This window comes from Oreochromis niloticus, unplaced genomic scaffold (assembly GCF_001858045.2).
Source record: "Oreochromis niloticus isolate F11D_XX unplaced genomic scaffold, O_niloticus_UMD_NMBU tig00001146_pilon, whole genome shotgun sequence".
NCBI classification, from domain to species: domain Eukaryota; kingdom Metazoa; phylum Chordata; class Actinopteri; order Cichliformes; family Cichlidae; genus Oreochromis; species Oreochromis niloticus.
This window is the reverse complement of record NW_020327324.1, coordinates 110,131-132,745: the sequence shown is the minus strand read 5'-3', so window position 1 is coordinate 132,745 and position 22,615 is coordinate 110,131. Positions and strand designations below refer to the sequence as shown.

General features: G+C 39.6%; 1 protein-coding gene and 1 long non-coding RNA gene across 3 annotated transcripts; both read left to right on the top strand.

Moving 5' to 3' along the window:
* The first annotated feature begins 494 nt into the window (after positions 1-494).
* Positions 495-13,530, top strand: LOC112844745 (high affinity immunoglobulin gamma Fc receptor I-like). Its single transcript, XM_025904369.1, has 6 exons — positions 495-641; positions 745-835; positions 916-948; positions 1,331-1,570; positions 12,665-12,943; positions 13,053-13,530. Exons 1-6 carry the CDS (start codon positions 513-515, stop codon positions 13,340-13,342), a joined length of 1,062 nt encoding a protein of 353 aa, XP_025760154.1. The 5' UTR covers positions 495-512; the 3' UTR covers positions 13,343-13,530.
* A 1,145-nt stretch (positions 13,531-14,675) lies between these two features.
* On the top strand, positions 14,676-17,464 carry LOC112844746 (uncharacterized). 2 transcript variants are annotated; one of them, XR_003217493.1, is made up of 5 exons: positions 14,683-15,054; positions 15,163-15,228; positions 15,385-15,435; positions 16,411-16,476; positions 16,609-17,464. It is a non-coding gene; the product is annotated as an uncharacterized LOC112844746 (long non-coding RNA). The 2 variants fall into 2 exon arrangements; XR_003217492.1 differs by having other exon boundaries at positions 14,676-15,054; positions 15,385-16,476.
* The last annotated feature ends 5,151 nt before the right edge of the window (positions 17,465-22,615 follow it).

Below are 22,615 nucleotides of genomic sequence, written 5' to 3'. Positions count from 1 at the left end.
AGTGTTTAACCTTAGTGGGGATTGTCCCTTAAGAGGAACATACACCCGTTTTTAATCATATGTGTAATCAAGGGATCTCAAAACTGCATTGTAGGTGACTGACAGCTGATGCCATAAGCCACCACCTCTGGTCAATGATGGTCATCCACAGTGGACATAGATGGCCTCTTTCACTCACAGTATTTTCAGCTCAAAATGTGAACACGTGCACCTTCAAACGATTCATATTTGATATGTTATTGGGAACAGATGAAAATAAATCAAATATTTGGAGATCATTGTCTGTGCATAATCCTGGAGAGTGAGTGAGTGTGGTGGCCTGAAACTGAGAACAACACATTTCGGGAAGACAGCATTCATGTATGGCACAATAGATGTTTGTGGATGTTCAGAAACATTGGCTGATAAGATGAGTCAAGATAAAATATTCCAACATTATGATGATCCACAGCACACTGCACACATCACATAAAAGTCTCTGAGGATAAAACATAATTATGAGCTGGTAAAATATGTCACCTGACCTGAAACAACAGAAGGTAAGAAGAAAACACAAGAAGCAAGCCTGCATGTTTGCAGTGGACAGGAAATGTGAACACGTCACACAACTGCTGTGGTCAAAGCTACAGGAGCTGTTTGAGGTTTGTATAAAAGGAAAGGAAGCACAGAGAGGCCACAGTCAGAAGAAACACTCTGGTCTTATCTGTATTAAATGCAGCTTCTCTTTTTATTATTGATGTAAAGTCAAAGTGTTTGAGATCAGCTGAGGATCAGAGTGCAGCAGGGCTGGATGTGAGGATGGGGCACTCTTTGCTCTGCATGACGGGCTTATTGTGTAAGTACTAAATACTTTAGTTCATTTTGAGTTTGATTTTCTGCCAGTTTGATCCTGATGATGTTTAATCTTTACTTTAGTGCTCGGTACTCTCTTCTATGTTAATGCTGGAGGTGAGAAATGTTTCTCTTTTATTACATTTATAAAATATGTATAATTTTGCTCTGATATTTCATATTTCATATTTCATGCACCATTTTAAATCACATTCTGTTTCTCTGTTTGTGCATCGTTTTATTTAAGGTATAAAATCAGTTTATTAACAATAGTCAGTTAAATCCTGCAGCTCTGTGCAGTCACTCTGTGGTTTTGCTCAGAATATTAATTAACTGCTTTAATTTGTTTCATGAAAACACATCTTATTATTTTCAAGTCCAAATGTCACCAGGATGCAGTAAATCTTTTGACTCTTAACAGCAGCAATAAAAATCAGGACAGCTTCAAAATGACTTTATGCTTCCATCAATCTCTAACTTGATGTGTTTATGTGAACAGTTCCCAATAAGCCCACCGTGATCCTCGAACCATCCTGGCCTCAGATCTACAGCGGTGAGACAGTCACTGTCAGATGTGAAGGAACTCAGTCGCTGTTTGTATGGAGAGAAGACGAGTTAATCAGACCATCAACATCTGAATACAGAATCAGCAGAGCTACTGAGTCTGACAGTGGAGGATACAGCTGCTGCACCATGGCTGATTTAAAGTGCAGTGACATCATCACACTGACTGTATCATGTAAGTTGGACACATTTCATTCAGTCATATTGTTCTTTGTCTTAGTTTAGTAACAAAATCAGAGAAAATCATAACAAATATTAAACACAGATGTAATTATTTCTGTTTCCTCAGTACCTGCACATGTGTAGTTTCCACCACTGCAGCTCTGAATTATGACAAAATTATTTTGTTTTTATAATTTATTTGAAGTTGTTGAACAAACATGATCAATAAATACAGAATGAGCAGAGCTGCTGTCTGACGATGGAAAATACAGATGCTGAAAAAAGAAAAGGCTGATCATCAACAGAGAAGAGTTCTGTTATCACATCACAGCCCTGGTTGGAGTCGGGGATAGCATACAGTATGAAAAACATCTGTGTAAATTATGGTGACTGATAAATGCTGCTGACTGTCCACTGGTTATGCATCTTTATGCATATATATTTATGTGATCATGATCCTTAAAACAAACATTTAAATAAAAAACAGATTAACAAAAAATCTGAAAATAAGAGTTTCCACAATCAACTGGTCTCAGATCAGTTAACAGTGTATAGTTCACCTGTCTCTGCATTTAGGAGTACAGTTTGGTGGCAGAGCATAAAAACAGTCTCACCTTATTCTTGATTCACTCTGATAAAGTTTTCATCATGTTATATACATCCAGTGTTAGCTCCTGGCTCTCTAGCTGGCTAACAGTTAGCTGAGATACCTGTGCTGTCCTCATGTGCTGCTGACAGTTGTTGATTCTCATCTAATTTGCTTTAAAGACACTTTTTTATTCTTGTGCTGTTGATGCCTGTTTGCATCATGTGTGATGGTCACACTGAGATCAGGGACCGACCTACCTGAGAAACCTGAGATCTATTATTGAACTCCATCTATCTTCTTAACCCATCATCCAGGGTTGTGACCTATTAAGCACTTACTGAATACATAAAAAAAATACATAAATTATAAATTAATAAAAATAAATTTTGATTTTTTTTAAAATTACTATTGAGTTTTTATGTTGAAATCTTTATTTGTAATATGACAAAGTTCTTCCCCAAAGCAACTGACAGTCTGATGTTTGTCTTTCCTGTAACTACAACAGCAAGTAAACCCAGAGTCACACTGACAGCACACAGTTCAGTCATACCAGCAGGGGGCAGTGTGACACTGAGCTGCTCTGTGGAGGGCTCTGCTGGCTGGAAGTTTGACTGGTTCAGACGTGATTCACAGTTTTCTGGAGCTCAGAAAATAGGAGCTGGAACATCAGAGCACACTATCAGTATTTCAGAAGGAGGCATCTATTACTGCAGAGGAGGGAGAGGAGATCCAGTTTTCTCCACAGAGGACAGTGCTCCAGTTACAATTCAGAAACAAGGTGAAGGTGAAATTTGGTTGTGAAATAAGACGAAAAATCATGATTAAACTGAAGTAACAATTTATAAATATCATTTTTTCAGTTTAATATTTGTGTCTATTTGTTTGTTGAACAGTTTTGGCTGTTGTGAAACTGCAGCACAGCTGGTCTCAGATATTCACTGGTGAGACAATCACTCTCAGATGTGAGATTCAGGGAGGTGAAGGAAAGGTGTGGAAATATGAATGGACAGCACCCAACACAAACAGCCCTCCAACATCCAGTGAATACAGGATCAGCAGAGTTTCAGTGTCCCACAGTGGAGACTACAGATGTCGGGGTAGCAGTGACTATCTCTTAACAGGATGGAGTGATGCCTTCAGACTGACAGTTTCATGTGAGTTGGACCATGATTCATGCTGACATTTAATGTTTTCATGTTTACATCTGTCTTAACAGGAAAACTCCAACAATGATCCAGCTGTCTGCAGGCAGCTCAGGACAACAGTTTTTCTCACTGTGCAAACAGAAAGTAGAGACACCATGGAGGCTCTTAAAATATCAGCAATGTAAAGAGGAATGTACAGAGATGACAGTTTGATAAGAGGATGATAAATCAGTGAAATCTGTAGTTTGTTAAACAATCTAATGTGTCACATGCAGGGAAACTAATTATTTTTTGTGTTTGTAGATCAATTACTTTGTGAATGTTTAAAGTGTGAATAGTTCTGTAAGAAATGTATTCATGATGAAGATTTAATTTTTCAATGGTTTTGTTTCTTCAGCAGCAAGTAAACCCAGAGCCACACTGACAGCACACAGTTCAATCCTACCAGCAGGGGGCAGTGTGACACTGAGCTGCTCTGTGGAGGGCTCTGCTGGCTGGAAGTTTATGGGCTCAAAATGTGGTCATAAATATTTTGTACTTGTAAATCAGGATTTGTATGTGTAAAAAGAATTTGTGCGTGCGTAAAAAAGATTTGTATGTGTAAAAAAGATTTGTGTGTGTGTAAAAAAGATTTGTATGTGTAAAAAGAATTTGTGCGTGTGTAAAAAAGATTTGTATGTGTAAAAAGAATTTGTGCGTGCGTAAAAAAGATTTGTATGTGTAAAAAAGATTTGTGTGTGGACTTAGCCAAAAACCCCCCTGCAAGTTACAAGTACGAATTTTGACCCTATTTTTCTTCCTGTCATCTGATTGGTCAATGTCATGTCAATCACAAATGTAACAATCCAATCAGAGAACAGATGGGTTTGACTGTCGGAGGGGCACTTTTTTGAACTGCAGGTCCTTGAAGGGAATAAATGCCCTTTTACATGCCAACCCAGCGTTTTCCTTTATCACCACGAAGGAAAACAGTCTGTGGTCGTCCGAGTTTGGTGATTTTTGTGTCACAGGTCTACGTGCTTTATACAGGGACTTCCACAGCCTTTTCAACAGCGCTGCGGACCGCGGGGGGGGGCAGTGTTTTGGAAATGACAGTCTTCATTACAAAGCTTTCTTCGTTATGAATTAGCATACATGTTTTTATTGAACATTTGAAGAACTAGCAAAAAACCCAGAAACTGTTGTAGAGGACATAAAGTCAGAGATAGAAACGACAAGGAGCAGGTGCATCTAGTACAGGTAGAGCTGCTGCAAAAACCCACAGAGCTCAGCAGCCAGCGCAACAAATTCTGGATCCTTTGCTTTTAGTTAGCAGTTAGCATTAGCAGCACATCCTGCGTCCGATGTGAAAGGACCTTTATGCTGCGCACTGTGACTCACAGCAATGGTCCCGGGTCAGCCCTGACTTTGTGTTAAACTAATCCTAAAGTAATAATGGTATTTCTAACCATTGACATACCACAACTTTATCCTTTCAACAGCTGCTGAAAGTAAGGGGACCTAGCTGCTATCGGATATTTATATAGAGATCCTCCAGCTTCAAACTGTATTACCCTTCAAGGACCTGCAGTTCAAAAAAGTGCCCCTCCGACAGCCAAACCCATCTGTTCTCTGATTGGATTGTTACATTTGTGATTGACATGACATTGACCAATCAGATGACAGGAAGAAAAATAGGGTCAAAATTCGTACTTGTAACTTGCAGGGGGTTTTTTGGCTAAGTCCACACACAAATCTTTTTTACACATACAAATCTTTTTTACGCACGCACAAATTCTTTTTACACATACAAATCTTTTTTACACACACACAAATCTTTTTTACACATACAAATCTTTTTTACGCACGCACAAATTCTTTTTACACATACAAATCCTGATTTACAAGTACAAAACTGATTTACAAGTACAAAATATTTATGACCACATTTTGAGCCCATAGAAGTTTGACTGGTTCAGACGTGATTCAGTCTCTTCTAAAGCTCAGCTCATGAGAGGAAATGAAGCAAACAGAGTTATTAGTGTCTCACAAGGAGGTCTGTACCACTGCAGAGGAGGGAGAGGAGATCCAGTTTACTACACAGAGGACAGCAGTGACGTCACAGTTGTGGAGACTTGTGAGTTTTAAACTTTCTGTTATTTAAGTTTCTCATGTGTTTCATACAAATGTAGAAATAAATATTGTGGCATCAACTCCAGAAAAGACTAGAAAAACTGCATATTTATAGCTCATTAGCTGCTGTTAGTCTTTAAATTGTGTTTTGTTAAATATTTTTGGCCTCTCTCTTTCTAAATGCTTCTTTATTCTAAAAAAGACTTTAAGTGGACATGAAAGACTACATGTATGAAGCCATAGAGCCCTAAAAACAAACAAACAAAAATAAAGGTTAATCCTGAACATGTTGCCATCCGAGGTCATCACCAAGCTAACAGCTCAGCTAACATCAGGTCAGATCAGGGTCGGTAACCCGCGGCTCTTCCGCCCCTCAGCTGTGGCTCCCGCAAACTTTGGGTGAAAAATTAAAAGTCCAACCTTGCTTTAAGAAGGTGGCCTGATGGGTAATGTATTCCGTGCCACAGGTTGAATGTTGTGGTGAAGACAGGGAGCGCCTCTCTCTGCGGTGTGTGCGAAGCAGCGAGTGAGAGTAACATCTGCAGGAGGAAGTTTACAGAGTGAGAAAAAGCAAAGTGTGTTTATAGCAGCAGCTACTGCAGCCAGAGAGAGTCTGACAGGCCCAGCTGTGAGCCAGATGTTAGTATCCAGCTGTTCACTGTGTTCACCGCCTCCAGAGGAAGAAAGTGTGCTGCTGTAACCTTCCCACGCCTCTCTCCATCTCTGCACTTTGCCATAAGTTGACCCAGAGCAGAAAGCTAGTTAGCAGCTACGAGCCAAACTCAGAACACTGAGCATCAGCCAGAGGTCTCCGTGGGTCAGAGCCGTGGATCTGGAGATAAACCTGCCATTCTGACACTCATGTCAACATGACACAGTCTGCTTTCATAAGGAGACAAATTTGTCTTGAAAGTGTTACAAATGTGCACGATATGATCAACAAGCAATGATTTGTGACTTGAAAGCAGCTCACATTTGTGGATCTGTGTGAAGCTGGCAGTTAAATTAGACTCAAAACCCCACGTGGGCACGAGACGTGATCTGTGCGTGTCAGGTGATTCGTCCACATGTATTTAAGGTTTTGTGACCTTTATATTATCACCAGATATGTTGTTATTGTGCAATAAATATCTTTATATTTTCGACCCTGAGCTGATGTAATTGTATTTTATACTCAGGGCTGCCCGTGGCTGCATGACAAAAACACAGAAGATCATCGCTCATTGAAATGGACTGAAGACATAATTACATACAAATAGTTTTCATGATTATTCTTCTTATTTTACAATTATTGGACCACAGCTACATTTTATTTACTTATTGTGAACTCAAACAGAGCTGCACAATGATGCTTTATTTAAAGTAGGCCTGCACAGGCCTGTGCTGTTTTTCTCCTCTTTAATGTTTTTGTTAAAAAGTTCTTAAAAGGTAAAAAACCTCTTCTTCTACATCTTGTATTGTATTAAGTATATTTATTATCATCTCTGAATTATGGACGATGAATTTTAAAGAAAGAAATCTGAAAAAAATCTGGACCTTAAAATTTGTGCCTCAATGATCAGCAGTTACTCAGGTTTGTGTCGACACATTTGTAAAATAGTTTGTGTGAACTGGAGACCTGAAAAGTTGCACACAAATCACTGCACACGTTTGTAAATATTACTTAATGATTGTGAATCATATTATACACAGTTGTACCACTTTCAAGGTAAATTTGTTGCCATAAAAACAAGGATATACTGTCCACCTTCACTCCCTGTCTCTGTAGCAGTCAGTGGTTCTTCAAAGGAAAATGCAGCTGTTAGCTGTAATGTTAGGATTTGTAGAGCACTTTATAAATGTGGAGTGTGTGGAGAACAGGCTGTGTGAGTCAGATACACCGGTGGGCCACCACACACGTGTACCACTGTTAAGGGTCCGAAATTTCTACAAATTAATCAAACCCTTGTTTCTTTTTCTTTTTTCTTTTTGACTTGCTCTTTCTGATTATGGAAGGCATGTCCAAGATACTCGTATGAAAGCGTATTTTGAGTGATTTTAACCGTGTGAATGCTGTCAGTATTTGATTTGAATGTCTCTGCATGATTTGTCTGAGTGGGTGAAAAAGGGAGAAGTTTGAGAGAAAAGGCAGTGTGTGTGTGAGATGAGTCATGGCGTCTGAAAGAGGTTAGAACATTTAAAAGTGTGTATGAAATATATTTCTTTTGTGATGTAAAGTAGGATGTTTTAAAGTTTGAAAGTCCTTTTAATTCAAGAAATGCATGAGTGATGGTATGAGAGGTTGAGTTTATTTTTATGTTTGAAAGAGCTCTATTTAAAAGTGTGCATGAAATAAGGGTGTATTGTTTTTAGACCAAGACTTAGTAAAACTAAAGAGGGTTTGTAGACTGTAAATATGAAAAAAAAAACAAAAACAAGGGTTTGATTAATTTGTAGAAACAGGAAAGAGAAACAGGAAATACTGTGCTGCTGTGTGTGTGAGAGGAAGGTGTGTGTGTGACTGATGATGCCAGGGGAGCTCCCAGAGAAATAGACAGACGAGTTAAACTCGAGGGAGATGAAGCAAATCGAGGTTTTAAGAAGGAGAAAGGAAAAGGATACTAATTATATGCTTTACTGTGCCAATACAGGTGGACTTCTCTCAACATTGAACTTTGAGTAACTGGCAAGAAAGTATAGAGGAACAATTGGGAAAAACAGGCCACTTTTTGGCTGAAATTCTACAGCTTCACCTGTCACTTTGTCCCTAAACTGAGAAGAAGTTCAAAGGACAGTCAATCTCCTGATGAAGACCGACAGAACATCGCGGACTCGAATACAGCAGGCAAACGACAGTGCCCCCGATCCATTAACACTGATCACGACTGACGACCAGCAGCAGCATGTAAGAAAAGCAACATGTACTGTGAAAATTTGTGTTTGTTCAACAAACAAACACAAATATTTGTGTTTGTTTGTTGAACAGTTTTGGCTGCTGTGAAACTGCAGCACAGCTGGTCTCAGATATTCACTGGTGAGACAATCACTCTCAGATGTGAGATTCAGGGAGGTGAAGGAAAGGTGTGGAAATATGAATGGACAGCACCCAACACAAACAGCCCTCCAACATCCAGTGAATACAGGATCAGCAGAGTTTCAGTGTCCCACAGTGGAGACTACAGATGTCGGGGTAGCAGTGACTATCTCTTAACAGGATGGAGTGATGAAACCCAGAGCCACACTGACAGCACACAGTTCAGTCATACCAGCAGGGGGCAGTGTGACACTGAGCTGCTCTGTGGAGGGCTCTGCTGGCTGGAAGTTTGACTGGTTCAGACGTGATTCAGTGTCTTCTAAAGCTCAGCTCATGAGAGGAAATGAAGCAAACAGAGTTATTAGTGTCTCACAAGGAGGTCTGTACCACTGCAGAGGAGGGAGAGGAGATCCAGTTTACTACACAGAGGACAGCAGTGACATCACAGTTACAGAAACTCGTGAGTTTAATTATTTTATTTCTACCAGACTAAGAGGTCATTATGTAATGTGTGCTAACAACTTTATCTAATAGTTGTGAGTTTATTAACCCTCAAATGAGTTTTCTGCTCATTAAGATTACTTGGAGAGGTGGGAAAATACAAACATTTATTCAACTTTTATGCTCGTTTTGAGCGAGGGAACCCCACAACCACAACCAAAGGAGACATGACGCCAGATCACCAACCTCTGACTCTCTCCCCCACCGATGTAGGAGCGGTGCTGAGCAGGATCAATGTCCACAAGGCTGCAGGTCCTGATGGCATACCCGGGCGTGTTCTCAGAGCGTGTTCTGGGGAGCTTGCAGGAGTGCTCACAGACATATTCAATCTGTCCTTGGCCCACGCTGTGGTACCGGCCTGCTTCAAATCCACCTCCATCGTCCCGATACCCAAAAACTCCAACCCATCTAGCCTCAATGACTACCGCCCAGTAGCACTCACCCCCATCATCACTAAGTGCTTAGAGCAGCTGGTCTTAGCACACTTCAAATCCTGTCTCCCCCCCACCCTGGACCCCCACCAATTCGCATACCGCCAGAACAGGAGCACAGAGGATGCAGTCTCCATCGCACTGCACTCTGTCCTCTCACACCTGGACAACAACAACACCTACGCCAGAATGCTGTTTATAGACTTCAGTTCAGCGTTCAATACAATCCACCCCTCACAACTCATCAGGAAACTGACAGACCTGGGCATCAGTTCCCTCATCTGCAAATGGTTACTGGACTTCCTGACCAACCGCCCCCAACATATCCGACTGGATAACCGCTGCTCATCAACAATTACAATGAACACCGGTGTACCACAAGGCTGTGTGATGAGCCCTTTCCTCTACTCCCTCTTCACCCACGACTGCAGACCTGCTGATGGTTCCAACACCATCATTAAGTTTGCAGATGACACCACGGTGATTGGCCTCATCAGCGACAACGATGAGACCGCCTACAGGGAGGAGGTGGATTGTCTGGCTGAGTGGTGCGACACAAACAACCTGCTGCTTAACACCGAGAAGACTAAGGAGCTCATCGTGGACTACAGGAGGAATGCTGACCCACATCCACCCATCCACATTAAGGGGACGGCTGTGGAGCGTGTGAGCAGCTTCAAGTTCCTGGGAGTCCACATCTCCGAGGATCTCATCTGGACGACCAACTGCTCCAAGCTGGTCAAGAAGGCTCACCAGCGCCTCTTCTTCTTGAGGACTCTGAGGAAGAACCACCTGTCCTCAGACATCCTGGTGAACTTCTATCGCTGCACCATCGAGAGCATCCTGACCAACTGTATAACAGTCTGGTACAGGAACTGCTCTGCCTCGGACCGGAAGGCGTTGCAGAGGGTCGTGAAAACTGCCCAGCGCATCGCCGGAGCACCACTTCCTGCCATAAAGGACATCTACAGGAAGCGGTGTCTGAAAAGGGCTGGGAAAATCATCAGAGACCCCAGTCACCCAGCACATGGACTTTTCACCCTCCTGCCCTCTGGGAGGCGCTACAGGAGCCTCCGGACTAAGACCACCAGGTACCGGAACAGCTTCTTCCCCACAGCTGTCAGACTCCTGAACTCTGCCTCCTGACATCTGACCCACGTTAAACTCATGGACTGAACATACACACACCCACAACCACTAGCACTTTATCACTATCACAATTATCCACATATCTCACTTATCTTAACTGCACTACTGTATAGTTCTGTGTAAATATCATTCTGTACATACGATAATTTTTAATCCTACAACTGTTTATAACTTGCATAGTTCACATTTCTGTATAACTGTATATCTCAGATTTCTGTATAGTTTTTATTTCATATTTATATCCTGTTCATAGCCTGTACATAGCTTGTACTCACTACAGCCTGTACATACTTATAGTTATAGATATTCATAACATACTTCACACCGTGTACATTATAACATACCATAATAGACCCATTTCTGTAATATACTTACACATCTATATTATTGCTAATATATATTGTAATATATCTATATCACGACTAAAACACTTTCTGGATGGATGCAAACTGCATTTCGTTGCCCTGTACCTGTGACATGTGCAATGACAATAAAGTTGAATTCTATTCTATTCTAACTTTGTTTTTGATTTAAGTCCAAAATGGTGAGATTAAGGACTCACCCTTACAGAGAATGTCTCCAAAAAACATCAACAAAACGATTCACACCTTTAAAAAATGTGTTTTAGCTACAAAAGTTCAAATTCCAAAGAAAAATGAGACCTTGCAGTGAAAAGTTTCAGATTTTGTTTTAATAACAAACAATAAAACAATTGTTTCTTTGTTACAGTGTTGATGTAAATACCAGCCGTACCTGCAGGTGTAAACATGAGACTGTGCTGTAACTATGTAAACACTGTATATGAGAGTTGTGTTGGATCTGATTGTTCAGCGTTCAGCATGGTGATGGCTGAGGGATAAAAGCTGTTCCTTAGTTTGTTAGTTCTTGTCTTTATGGCTCTGAAATGTCTGCCTGAAGGTAGACGTTCAAACAGTGCATGACCTGGGTGAGATGGATCCTGAAGGATTTTCTTCATGTTCCTGAGACTGCGGGAGCTGTGCAGTTCTTCAAGTGAGGGCAAAGGATGGCTGACTATCCTCTGGGTGACCTGTATAACCCTGTGGAGCTCTTTCCTCTGTGCTACTGTGCAGCTGTGCTATACAGTTCTTCATGTAGCACAGTATGCTATCAAAAACCAGCTACAGGTCAGGGTGTTGGAAAATATCTCAGTGCATCCTGATGAAGCAGTCCTGCCTCTGGCCTGGTTTTGACTCTTTGTGCTGTTTATAGCTATTTTGCAAAGTGGGATGTGGCCGTGATCAAAAACTGTTATCTGTGGTCAGACTTCCTGAGGTGTGGTTTAACCCTGTAGCCTGTTGGAGGTTGATTTTTTTTTTCACTCACATCACTCTCATGTTTTAAACAGCAGAATTTTTATGTTTCTATTTGTCTCTAACTGGATATTTTCTGTGAACAGTTCCCAATAAGCCCACTGTGACCCTGCAGCCATCCTGGACTCAGATATACAGCGGTGAGACAGTCACTGTCAGATGTGAGATTCAGGGAGGTGAAGGAGCTCAGTGGACGTATGAATGGAGAGCAGCCAAGTTAAACACACCTCCAACATCCAATGAACACAGAATCATCAGAGCTACTGAGTCTGACAGTGGAGGATACAGCTGCCGGGGCAGAAGGGACTATTTCTTCTCAGAGTGGAGTGATATCATCACACTGACTGTGTCATGTAAGATCTTTCATCCAGAGTATCTAAATAAGGAAAAAGCACTTCTTCTTTCTTACAGCTTTATAACTGTCTTTCATGTTGGTCAGTAAAATGTTTAGTTTTTATTCCAACAACAAAAACCTGAACAGCAGCTTTTTATTCACAGTGAAGAGAACAAAACATATGAGAGTAACTTCTCTGCTGTGCAGCTCTAATACATGAAAGATGAAATGCAGAACAAATGCTGAATCTGTCTCAGCTGCTCCACCACATCCACTAAGAAACATTAAATCCACTGATTGTTCCTCATGTGTGTTTTTAACTTAGAAATGCAGCAAATTAAATCTGAAAGATTAGTGTTGTATTTGTGTGATAGTTGTACAGTTTGTTGTAGCTTCACCATTAAAGTTATGTGATATTTATTATTTACATATTTCCACCAAGTTATTTCAACTGGTTTGATTCAGTCATTGACTTTTGTTCTTTTTCTAAACTGAACTGCAGATAAACCAAAGGCCAAACTGAGAGCTGATAACACAGCTGTTCCAGTAGGGGGCAGTGTGACCCTGACCTGCTCTGTGAACCCATCATCATCATCTGGATGGAAATACTACTGGTACAGAGATGAGAAATCCTCTGAAGCCCTGACCACACAAGATGCAGTTTTCCACTCAAATGGACAAATCAGTGTCTCACAGGAAGGACTCTACAGGTGCAGAGGAGGAAGAGGAAACCCAGTTTACTACACAGAGGACAGCCAGTCAGTCAGGATTGGGAAAACTGGTGAGTTTAACATGAAGTCAGATAAATTCCTGATTAAGGAGGAAGATGAAGAACAAAAGGCATTAACATTTTTGACATTCATGTGTTTTTATTGTACTTTCTTGAACAGTAACAGCCTCAAACAGGCCTGTTGTGACTCTGTATCCAAACTGGTCTGAGATATACAGAGGAGAGACGATCACTGTCAGATGTGAGATCCATGGAGGAGACACTGAGTGGGATTATGAGTGGGAAACAAACAGCAGGATAAAAGCTCCAAATCAAAATGAATACAGGATTAGATCTGCTTCATCATCCAACAGTGGAAACTATCGCTGTAAGGGCAGAATGAAAAGTTCACAGCATAAAACAACAGAGTGGAGTGATTCAGTCACACTGACAGTTTCTGACAGTAAGTAGAGTCATAGTTCATTTAACCTGGAAATAGAAACAGTTTGTAAAAATGTGTTTTTATTAGTACATGTTGAGATATTTGACATGTTTAGATAGTCTCACTCTTAAAGTTCATCATAAATATTTGTGAGTCAACATTTTAGTGACATTGAATTCAGAGTTAAGAGACGAAACATTGAGAGAAAATCTTTGTTGAACAGATAAACCCCGTCCTGTCCTCACTGTGTCTCCATCATGGCTGAGTCCTGGAGCCTCAGTAACTCTGAACTGTGAGGTTGAACATCCGTCTGCAGGATGGAGCTTCTACTGGTATAAAGCTGTTCCTGATCTATCAGAGAAATCCTCCAGTTATGAGCTGCTACCTGATGGCAGTGGGACTGCACAGGACTCCTACATCATTCATGGACAGACACACACAGCAGGATATGTGTGCAGAGCTGGAAGAGGAGACCCAGAGTATCACACTGATCACAGTCAACCAAAGTTTGTCTGGTCTGCAGGTCAGTTTGAGGAATTTTAATCTTCATATTGATGATTTGAAAGTCTGTAAATCTGGCTGCATAACTAGCAGGACTCCTGTGAACCACACAAAAGTCAAATGTATATTTCCACTATGATATTTTGAATCCTAACATCTGTGAGCTTTGTCTCTTCACTGCATGTTGTTTCCAGATGTTCATTCAGCAGCGTCTCTCACAGTGAGTCCTGACAGAGTGCAACACTTCACCTCTGACTCTGTCTCACTGACCTGTGAGGGAAACTTCACTGAGTGGAGAGTGAGGAAGTTCTCTGAGGACGGCCGACTGTACTCTGACTGTAGGAGAATGACTGGATCCACATGTAACATCAACACATCAAAGTCAGATACTGCAGTGTACTGGTGTGAGTCTGGATCAGGAGAGTTCAGCAGTGCAGTCAACATCACTGTACAGAGTATGTTATTATACATTTACTTCTTGGATTTGAATGATTTAGACATCACATGAACATTTCTCCCAGCTTTGCTGTATTTGAAGTAATTTATGTGGGAAAAATAAAACATACAGCAATTTTTAAATACACAAGATCAGATCTTCGTGATGAAAAGCATTTGTACAATCTGTTCTTATTATTGTTTGTCAGCTTTTTCTAAAAGTGTGCACCAGCTGATGTGACTGAAACAATTGTGTGTGATTGTGTCACAGATGATGGTAATGGTCCTATCCTGGTGAGTCCTGTTCATCCTGTGACTGAGGGAGCTTCTGTTAGTCTGAGCTGCAGTTTGAGAACACAAAAAATACTTTCCAATGTGTTTTTCTATCACAATGACAAACTTATTCAAAATGATACCCGAGGGGAGCTGAAGATCTCTGCAGTGTCAAAGTCTGATGAAGGTTTCTACAAGTGTCAGTACTCAGGAAGAGAGTCAGCACAGAGCTGGATGTCAGTTAAAGGTGAGCAGGACCAAAACATGCGATGGATTTTTGTAAATGAGTTTAGTGACTCAGAAGGAACATTAGATTGTTTCAAAATTGAGACAATGTTATATAAACATTTTATGACATTTTCACTATTATTATATTTTATTAATAATAGATGTATTTTTGTTTGTGTCACAGTAACTGTGTCAGGAGCTGACGGCTCTTCATCTCCTGTGTGGTTGATGGTTGGACTGGTTTGTGGAGTCTCTCTCATTATTATTCTCCTGCTCTTGTTGTATCGCTGCAGAAGAACCAACAGTGAGACCTTTTCCGTTACTTATTACAAACTCTTTAACATTCAAAGACATAAATGCGTCATTAGGTGCATTTAAAAGCAAAATGTATGATTTTACATTTTTAATGAAGGTGCTGTTAATGAGCAGACGCTCAATCAAGATCAGCAGCAGCACGTGTACTCCTCTCTTCTTCATGGTTAGTTTTTCATCTAGTTATAATGTTCTGATGCTATTTGAAACAAGACTATTTACTACATTTCCTACAGCTTTTAATATAAATGTTATTTTCAATAATAATTATGTTTAAATTAGTATTACAGACATGAGGTGACTGATTTTCTCTGACCTGTAGGAAATCGTTGTGGCTATGAGACAGTCAGAAGATCTGAAAACACTGGAAGTGGTAAAATATAGATATTAATACAGAGCTTATGGAAGGTGGATGATTATATAATAACTTTGTTTAACAGTAATGAGCTGGTCTAGTTTGAGGCAACAGGGAGGAAAACCTGCATTTTCCTCCTGTATCCGAGGTTCGACTAACAGATGGGCTCTCCTTTCCAGCACACTTTATTGTTATTATGATTTGTCCCCCTTGTCCCCAGACTCTCCTTGCCATATGAAGGATGTGTTAGTGGGAATAAGGAGGTCCTTGAGGTATTCCTTCCACTGCCCGACAATATCCTCAGTCAAAGTTCGCAGCACTCCACCCTCACTACCCACTGAGGGTTCACAGTGTGTAGTGATGGTTCCCCGTCTGAGTCACCTGACTGTTTGCCAGAATCTCTTCGAGACAATCTGAAAGTCTCTTTCCATGGCTTCTCCAAACTCCTCCCAAACCCAAGTATTTGCTTTAACCACTGGCTGAGCTGCATTCCATTTTCCCAGTGGTACTTATCGGCTGCTTTGGCAGTCCCACAGGCTAACCAAGCCCACTAGGACTCCTTCAGGTGAACAAGGCCACAGATCTATTATCTATTATTGTATCTAATGATAACAATAATAAATAGTCAAATCGATCATCTACCTACAGCCTCTGGTGTCCTTGTGCCACATGTATTTATGGACACACTCATGTTTAAACATGGGGTTTGTTATTTATTTACAAACTGTGGTAACAAAACACAGTGGAGGTTCAGATCTGGCAGGATATTCCTCTCGATCATGCTGTCCAGGTCTCACTGTCATTGCCTACATGAGTGTAGAAGTCTCCCAGTAGCACAACGGAGTCGTCAAGTGGAGCACCCCCTAGAACCCCTCAGCCCCACCCTCACCCAACAACAGCCCCTGGGATGCCTAGGACACACAAACTCCTCCACTGTGATAAGGTAGCGATTCACAGAAGGAAGCATTAACATCAATAAGATTATAATTTCAGGTCCAGCAGAAGATGTTTACGCCAATGTCGCATCTGTGATTCAGCTCAAGGTCATTAACAAGACAAGTGAGTGCACAAAATCTGAGGTTTAAAATGCAAAATAATAATAATGATAATAATAATAATAATAATAATAAATGCATTTGTGAACCAAACAGAGGGTGTTTGTTTTGAAATGCTTTCATTTGATCACCTCAGCAGGGCAACGTGGTGACCCAGAGGAGAGCTCTGACTACAATAATGTCAATCTGTCAGGGTGTTTGGTGTTTGACTCAGCATTCTGAGGTTATTTTGGTTTTGTGAGTCTCTCTGTGATCGTGTGAACATGGTGTAAATTTAACTTTATACAGTTTAGCCTTGAGTTTAGTGCTTTCTGTGTTTCTGAGTTTTCTTGTATTTCCAGTTTATGCTTTATTGTCTGTGAGGTTCCTCTTGTGTCTTTGTCTCATCCCTGTGTCTATTGTGTGAGTCTCTCATGTGACCCATATTTACGCTCCCTTGGCCTCTGTGTATCTTAGTAGTGTTTTGTCTTCCTTACCTTTTGCCCCGTTTTTCTCCTTGTGTTTCAGCTTTTGTATCCCTGCTTGTTTCTGCTGTTTCTGCATGAAGCTCGTGTGTTCATGTACTTCCTGTTTTATTTTTACAGTCTTTGGTCTCATGTGCAGTGTGTTTGCTTTTGCTTCCCTGTCTCATTACATTTAATTCATCCGAGCTGTTTTCTGATGTGTTTCCACTTTCCTGATCACCCTCTTGTGCGGTGTTGGGAAGGTTACTTTTCAAATGTATTCCACTGCAGGTTACAGAATAAATGCCCCAAAATGTATTTTGTAACGTATTCAGAATACTTTGGATTAATTAATATACTGTCATGCTTTTTACAACTACATGAATGTACTATTTGTTTGTGATGTATTACTATTACTTAAGGTTACTCGCTAAACCAATACCAACTAGATTTTTACATTTTATTATAAAATGAGTAACAGTAGGTGGACATCATGTACGGCTGCACTTTTTGCAGTGATCTCGTATAGAAAACTATTCTGCGCGTATATAAAACAGGTCCGCGGCTCCAAGCCGTAGTAAAGGGACCTCTGGCTAATACGTCGGGTTCGTGTCGGGCTCGTAGCTGAAAACTAGCTTTACTTTGTTGTCTAGGTCAACTTTGCCAGCGAGAGACAGAGAGAGGCGTTGAAAGGCTGCTCCAACGGAACTCATTATTTCTAAGGAAAACACGAACACAGTGTACAGTCGAGTCTTAATAGCTTACTTACAACTGGGCTCGTCAGGCACTCTTTTTGGCTGCAGTGGTTATTATTATATTTACATGCTTCCAGCTCCTGTTTCTGTTCGGTGACAACTTGTACTTTTCGACTCTCCTTTTTCTCCCTCCTCGCGCTCACAGACACATAACAGGTATGGTAGTCCATTCTCCCTGCAGCACGGACTACACTGCCCATGAGGCTACACTCTTTAGGGCTATGCCTGTAACACTCTGCCTTTTGCCTTCATAATAAATAATTTTTTGAATAGTAATTTTTAAAAATATTTCTTCACGTCATTATGTGGGCTGCAAGTAGAGGTGACATGGGCCTGAGATTGAGACACAGGCATTAGAGCCTCTTAATGCGTGTTTTATTTGGGTTTCACCGGTGTGGAATTACCAAAAATAAAGAGGGGACAGACTAACATATGAAACAGGAAAAGACCGCCGTGTGATCCATTTATTTCAACAAAGTAACTGTATTCTGAATACCACCTTTTAAAACGGTAACTGTAACGGAATACAGTTACTCATATTTTGTATATTAAATATGTAACGGCGGTACATGTATTCTGTTACTCCCACTGCTCTTGTGCGTATATTGTGTCCGTTGTCAGTGCATCTGCTTATTTATGCTAATCCCTATCTATCCCTATCTCCATATTCTCTCAATCCTTTCTAGGTTTTTCAAGGTATTCCCAATGTTCCAGGTTTTCTTATTCTGATGTTTACATTTTAGCTTTCTTAGTTTGGGCTTTTTCTCTCAGTCAGTTCTTTGTCTATTTTTTGTTTAACCTGATTTGGTTCAAGTTTGTTAAGAGTCACATTAAATTGTTCTTATTTTTTTTTTCTTAAAATTGTAATTTTTGCCTCTTGTTGTCTGTGTTTGGGTCTTCAGAAAAAGCCACAGAGTCTGCAGCCGCAGATTGTGTCATAATCCAAATTCAGCCACAGCTCTGAAATGTTAACAGCAGCTCTTTAGCTGTTTTTTCTTTATTTTAATCTTTTTTCTATTAAATGTCCCAAAAGTGAAAGTAAAAAGGAGAAGATTTTGAATTCAAAGAAATTATCCTGATAGCCTCAGGTTATATTTCCTTCAGAAAGAATCACTCAGTGTTTTTTGCTTGTTTCGCTCCTATTAGATAATAATTTTAATTGACCTTAATGTACTGTAGATCTGTCTTTATCTTTTAACTATTTCTTTGACTTTTGATATATTGCACATTTCTTTCTGTGAAGCACTTTGTAACTTTGTTAATAAAAATGTGATATAAAGGAAGTGTGTTGTTGTTGTGTGTCAGACTGAGAGTACATGTTACAGCTGTTCAGTGTTGTGCATAAGTTCACTGAAAGAGAACATTCATTGAAAGCCACTCATTGTCATTTAAAACAGCTACAACCCTCCAAAATGAACTAAAGCGATCAACATAATGGGAAGTAACAACAGCTCTGATGTTATGCTCAGAAGCCTTTTTACTGTGTAGCAAAGTTTTCCCAGTTTTCTCGGGAAGGTCTGTGTGGAGGACCACAAGAAAAGAAATTCTGTGCTTAAATAATGAATTGCAGAATAAATTCTGCATTTGAAAATTCATTTTTGAATTCCAATTTAATAAACTGATTAAATTGGAACAGATTTCTGGCTGATCTTAATGAGTGGTCATTGCTTTCTCTCTCTCTCTCTGGAATGGCTGCACGGAGGTAACACCCATGATAAGCGCTGAGGTGTGTGTCTTTGTCAAAAAGAACATTTGCATAATGACTGAAACCAGCCCACTGAATGATGAGGATGTACACATCCTGGACAGGCAGCAACACTTGTTTGAGCACAGAGTGAAGGAGGCCATTTACATGAAAAGGTAAAGACCATCTCTGAATCGAGGAGGGGGCCTAAGGGTACATCTTTCGCCATCTTACAATGCTGTGATTGCAGCCATTCCCCAACTCTCTGAGAATTGTACTCATGGCCATTGATCAGTGGTTGTTGATCAATGGTTATGAAAATTTGCATAATCATGATGAAAGAACTGACCTCCCAGCCCGTTGTTTATTCAATGGGCTGGTTTCAGTCATTATGCAAACTGTTTATAAGATTGGGGAAACCTGCAGTCAGCTGAGACTGAAGAAGTCACTTCGATGAGTGACGAAACGTTTCTCCCACTGAAAATGCTACGTCCAGATGAACATAATCAACTTTTGGAGATTTACTTACCTGGATGATTGAGAATTTATCAAGACATATCACAATTTATGCTTTTTTAACACCATCTTGAAATATATACACATACGGCGTTGCCTGAACAGTTTAAGTGGATGGCTGTGAATAAGCCTCAGAGCACGACCGCATCAACCAGAAAGAGTCAGTAAACAGGAAATGAACCAATACAGGTAACCCAGCAGGAAGTGAGGTTATTAGCAAGTTTGCCTTCAAAATAAAATCTTCTCATTTAACATTTCTACCCGTTTTACTGTTCTTTCTAACTTAAATGAATTATTTTAAAGCAAACATAAACAATAAATGACATAAATGCTTTTGAGGCATCACACCGGTACTTTCCAGTTCTCTCCCTCAGTTCCCATCCCTGCTAGCATCCAACTCTGATAAGTCTTCTATGTGTATCCCAAGCCGTGTAGCCCATCTGTCTGACACGAGGAGGCCTTGAGGGTGCAGGTGCTCTCCACCTCCCACTATGCTCATAAAACAACCACTGACACCAAGACTAAAACGTGAACTTGACACAGTGACAGAAGACGAACAAAAATAAAAGCATGATTGACTGGGGAAACAGAAAGGAAACACAAAAGATTATGACTAAAGATACAAATTTAAAAGGAACACAGAGTGTAAACAAAGGAGAAGTAACCATGAAACAAGAAACCATGAACCAGAAATATAGATAATATAACTAGGAATATAGACGACTGTGGATTTCCAACACAAAACTCACCACTAAAGACCAAAGAACAGGAGCACAGAACTGTAATACAAGGATAGAAAAAGAAAAGAAAAAAAACCCAAACATCTCTGATTTTACAGTTTAGAAAACAGTCAGATTCTCTGGAAATGCTGAGAGTGGTACAGTATAACCTCTGATAATAACAGAGCAATAAGAGATATATTGATTATAAACTGACTGATCAGACCTCATGTGATGGAAATGATGACACAGACGAGAGCTCTGACTACGATGGTGTGAATCATGAGTCAGGCTCAGGTACAAGTCTACAAATACTTCACAAATACTTTCAGAATGAAATCAATCATATTGTTCTTACAGTAACAATATGATTACAGTTCTTTAGTTAGATTCAATCTTTTGCTAGTTTAGCCAAACAAAAAAACAGGACTTTCATATTAATTTAGATGGATGAGTTTGTGAAATTTGAATGCAAAATAATTTAAAAGTTCACAAAGCAGACTCACACCTTCAGCATGGAAAACAACATAAAATCAATAATTGAACTATAACTGTGTCTGACAATATTTCTGTAACTGTAAACTCATTTAGTTGACTTGGCTCTGATGGAAGATATTACTGTCTACTTTTGTACTTATTCATGTTTATGTTGCAGTAACTCTCTCTCTCTCTCTCTCTCTCATATATATAGATATATATATACATATCTATATATCTATATCTATATATATACATATATATCTATATCTATATATATACATATATATCTATATCTATATATATACATATATATATCTCTCTCTCTCTCTATATATACATACATATACATATACATACATATATATATACATACATATACATATATATATACATACACATACATATATCTATATATATATATATATATATATATATATATATATATATATATACACACACACATATATATATATCTATGCGTTACCGCAGTTAGCTCGTCAATGCATTAGCACAGTTAAACTAGGACCTGGAAACTAATAACTAAACACTGGGAAATTAGAAAACTGGAAACAAGATGTGGGACAAAGATCAAAAGAGCACAGAGGAAAAACAGCATAATGAGGGTACAACACGACACTGACAGAGAGAAACACCGGAGTTAAATACATAAGCATGACAACACAGGACACATGACTCACAGGACAGGGACTATGAAAATAAAAAAGGAAACGCGTGACAGGCACAGAGACATGGACTTAACACCGAGAAATAGACTGACTGAATATAAAATATGGAACACAGGGAAGACACAGTGACTTAAACCAGAAGCAAGAACAACAAATCAAGAGAACTAAAACCATGAATAACAAACAATCAAGAAATATGAATTAAGCACAAAACACTGGGTCACACCCAGGACCATGACACATCCTTTACATTACTGATGAATTTTATTGTGTCTTTGTTATGTACATTACAATATCAGGTTATACCTGTATATGTATAACTGCTATTTTTTGAAAAACAAAATAAACTTATGATCAAAAGCTTTCACTTAAACTTCATCACTAAACAATAAAATGAATGCTACACATGTAGTATATCCATATAAAGCAAACAGTCACTCAAAATGCTTTTAAGCATATTAAAAACGTTTTTTTTAACAGGGCAAATGAAAAAATCCTGCACTTTGTTCTTATTTGTACACTTGTCTCTACAAACTTATTAAAGTATGTTTAAAAGAACAAAAAGCAAAAAATACTATTCCTTTTAAAGTAAATGCTGAACAGCGTGTGAGCTGCCTTGGCAGGGGGTTGATATTATTTTTTAAGTGCTTTGGTCACTGCTTGGAGTATCTGTCTGAAATATAAAATGTTCACTTTTGTTTATTTTTTTTCTGTTCTGTTTGATTTTGTTTTGCCCTGTTCAAAAATCTTGTTTGACCTCTTGGTGATGCTGTGTACGTAGCAGATGTTTTGGCTTCTGCAACAAGCTGTAAACTGAGTCAGTCTGTTTGGCACTCTCTGAAGTATGTTGTGTGTTGTTA

Excerpts from the sequence above, each read along its gene's own strand:
- LOC112844745 (XM_025904369.1), top strand. The coding sequence starts at position 513 with ATGTCACCTGACCTGAAACAACAGAAGGTAAGAAGAAAACACAAGAAG. Across the intron at positions 836-915 it reads CTGCATGACGGGCTTATTGT|TGCTCGGTACTCTCTTCTAT; the intron begins GTAAGTACTAAA and ends TCTTTACTTTAG. Across the intron at positions 949-1,330 it reads CTTCTATGTTAATGCTGGAG|TTCCCAATAAGCCCACCGTG; the intron begins GTGAGAAATGTT and ends TTATGTGAACAG.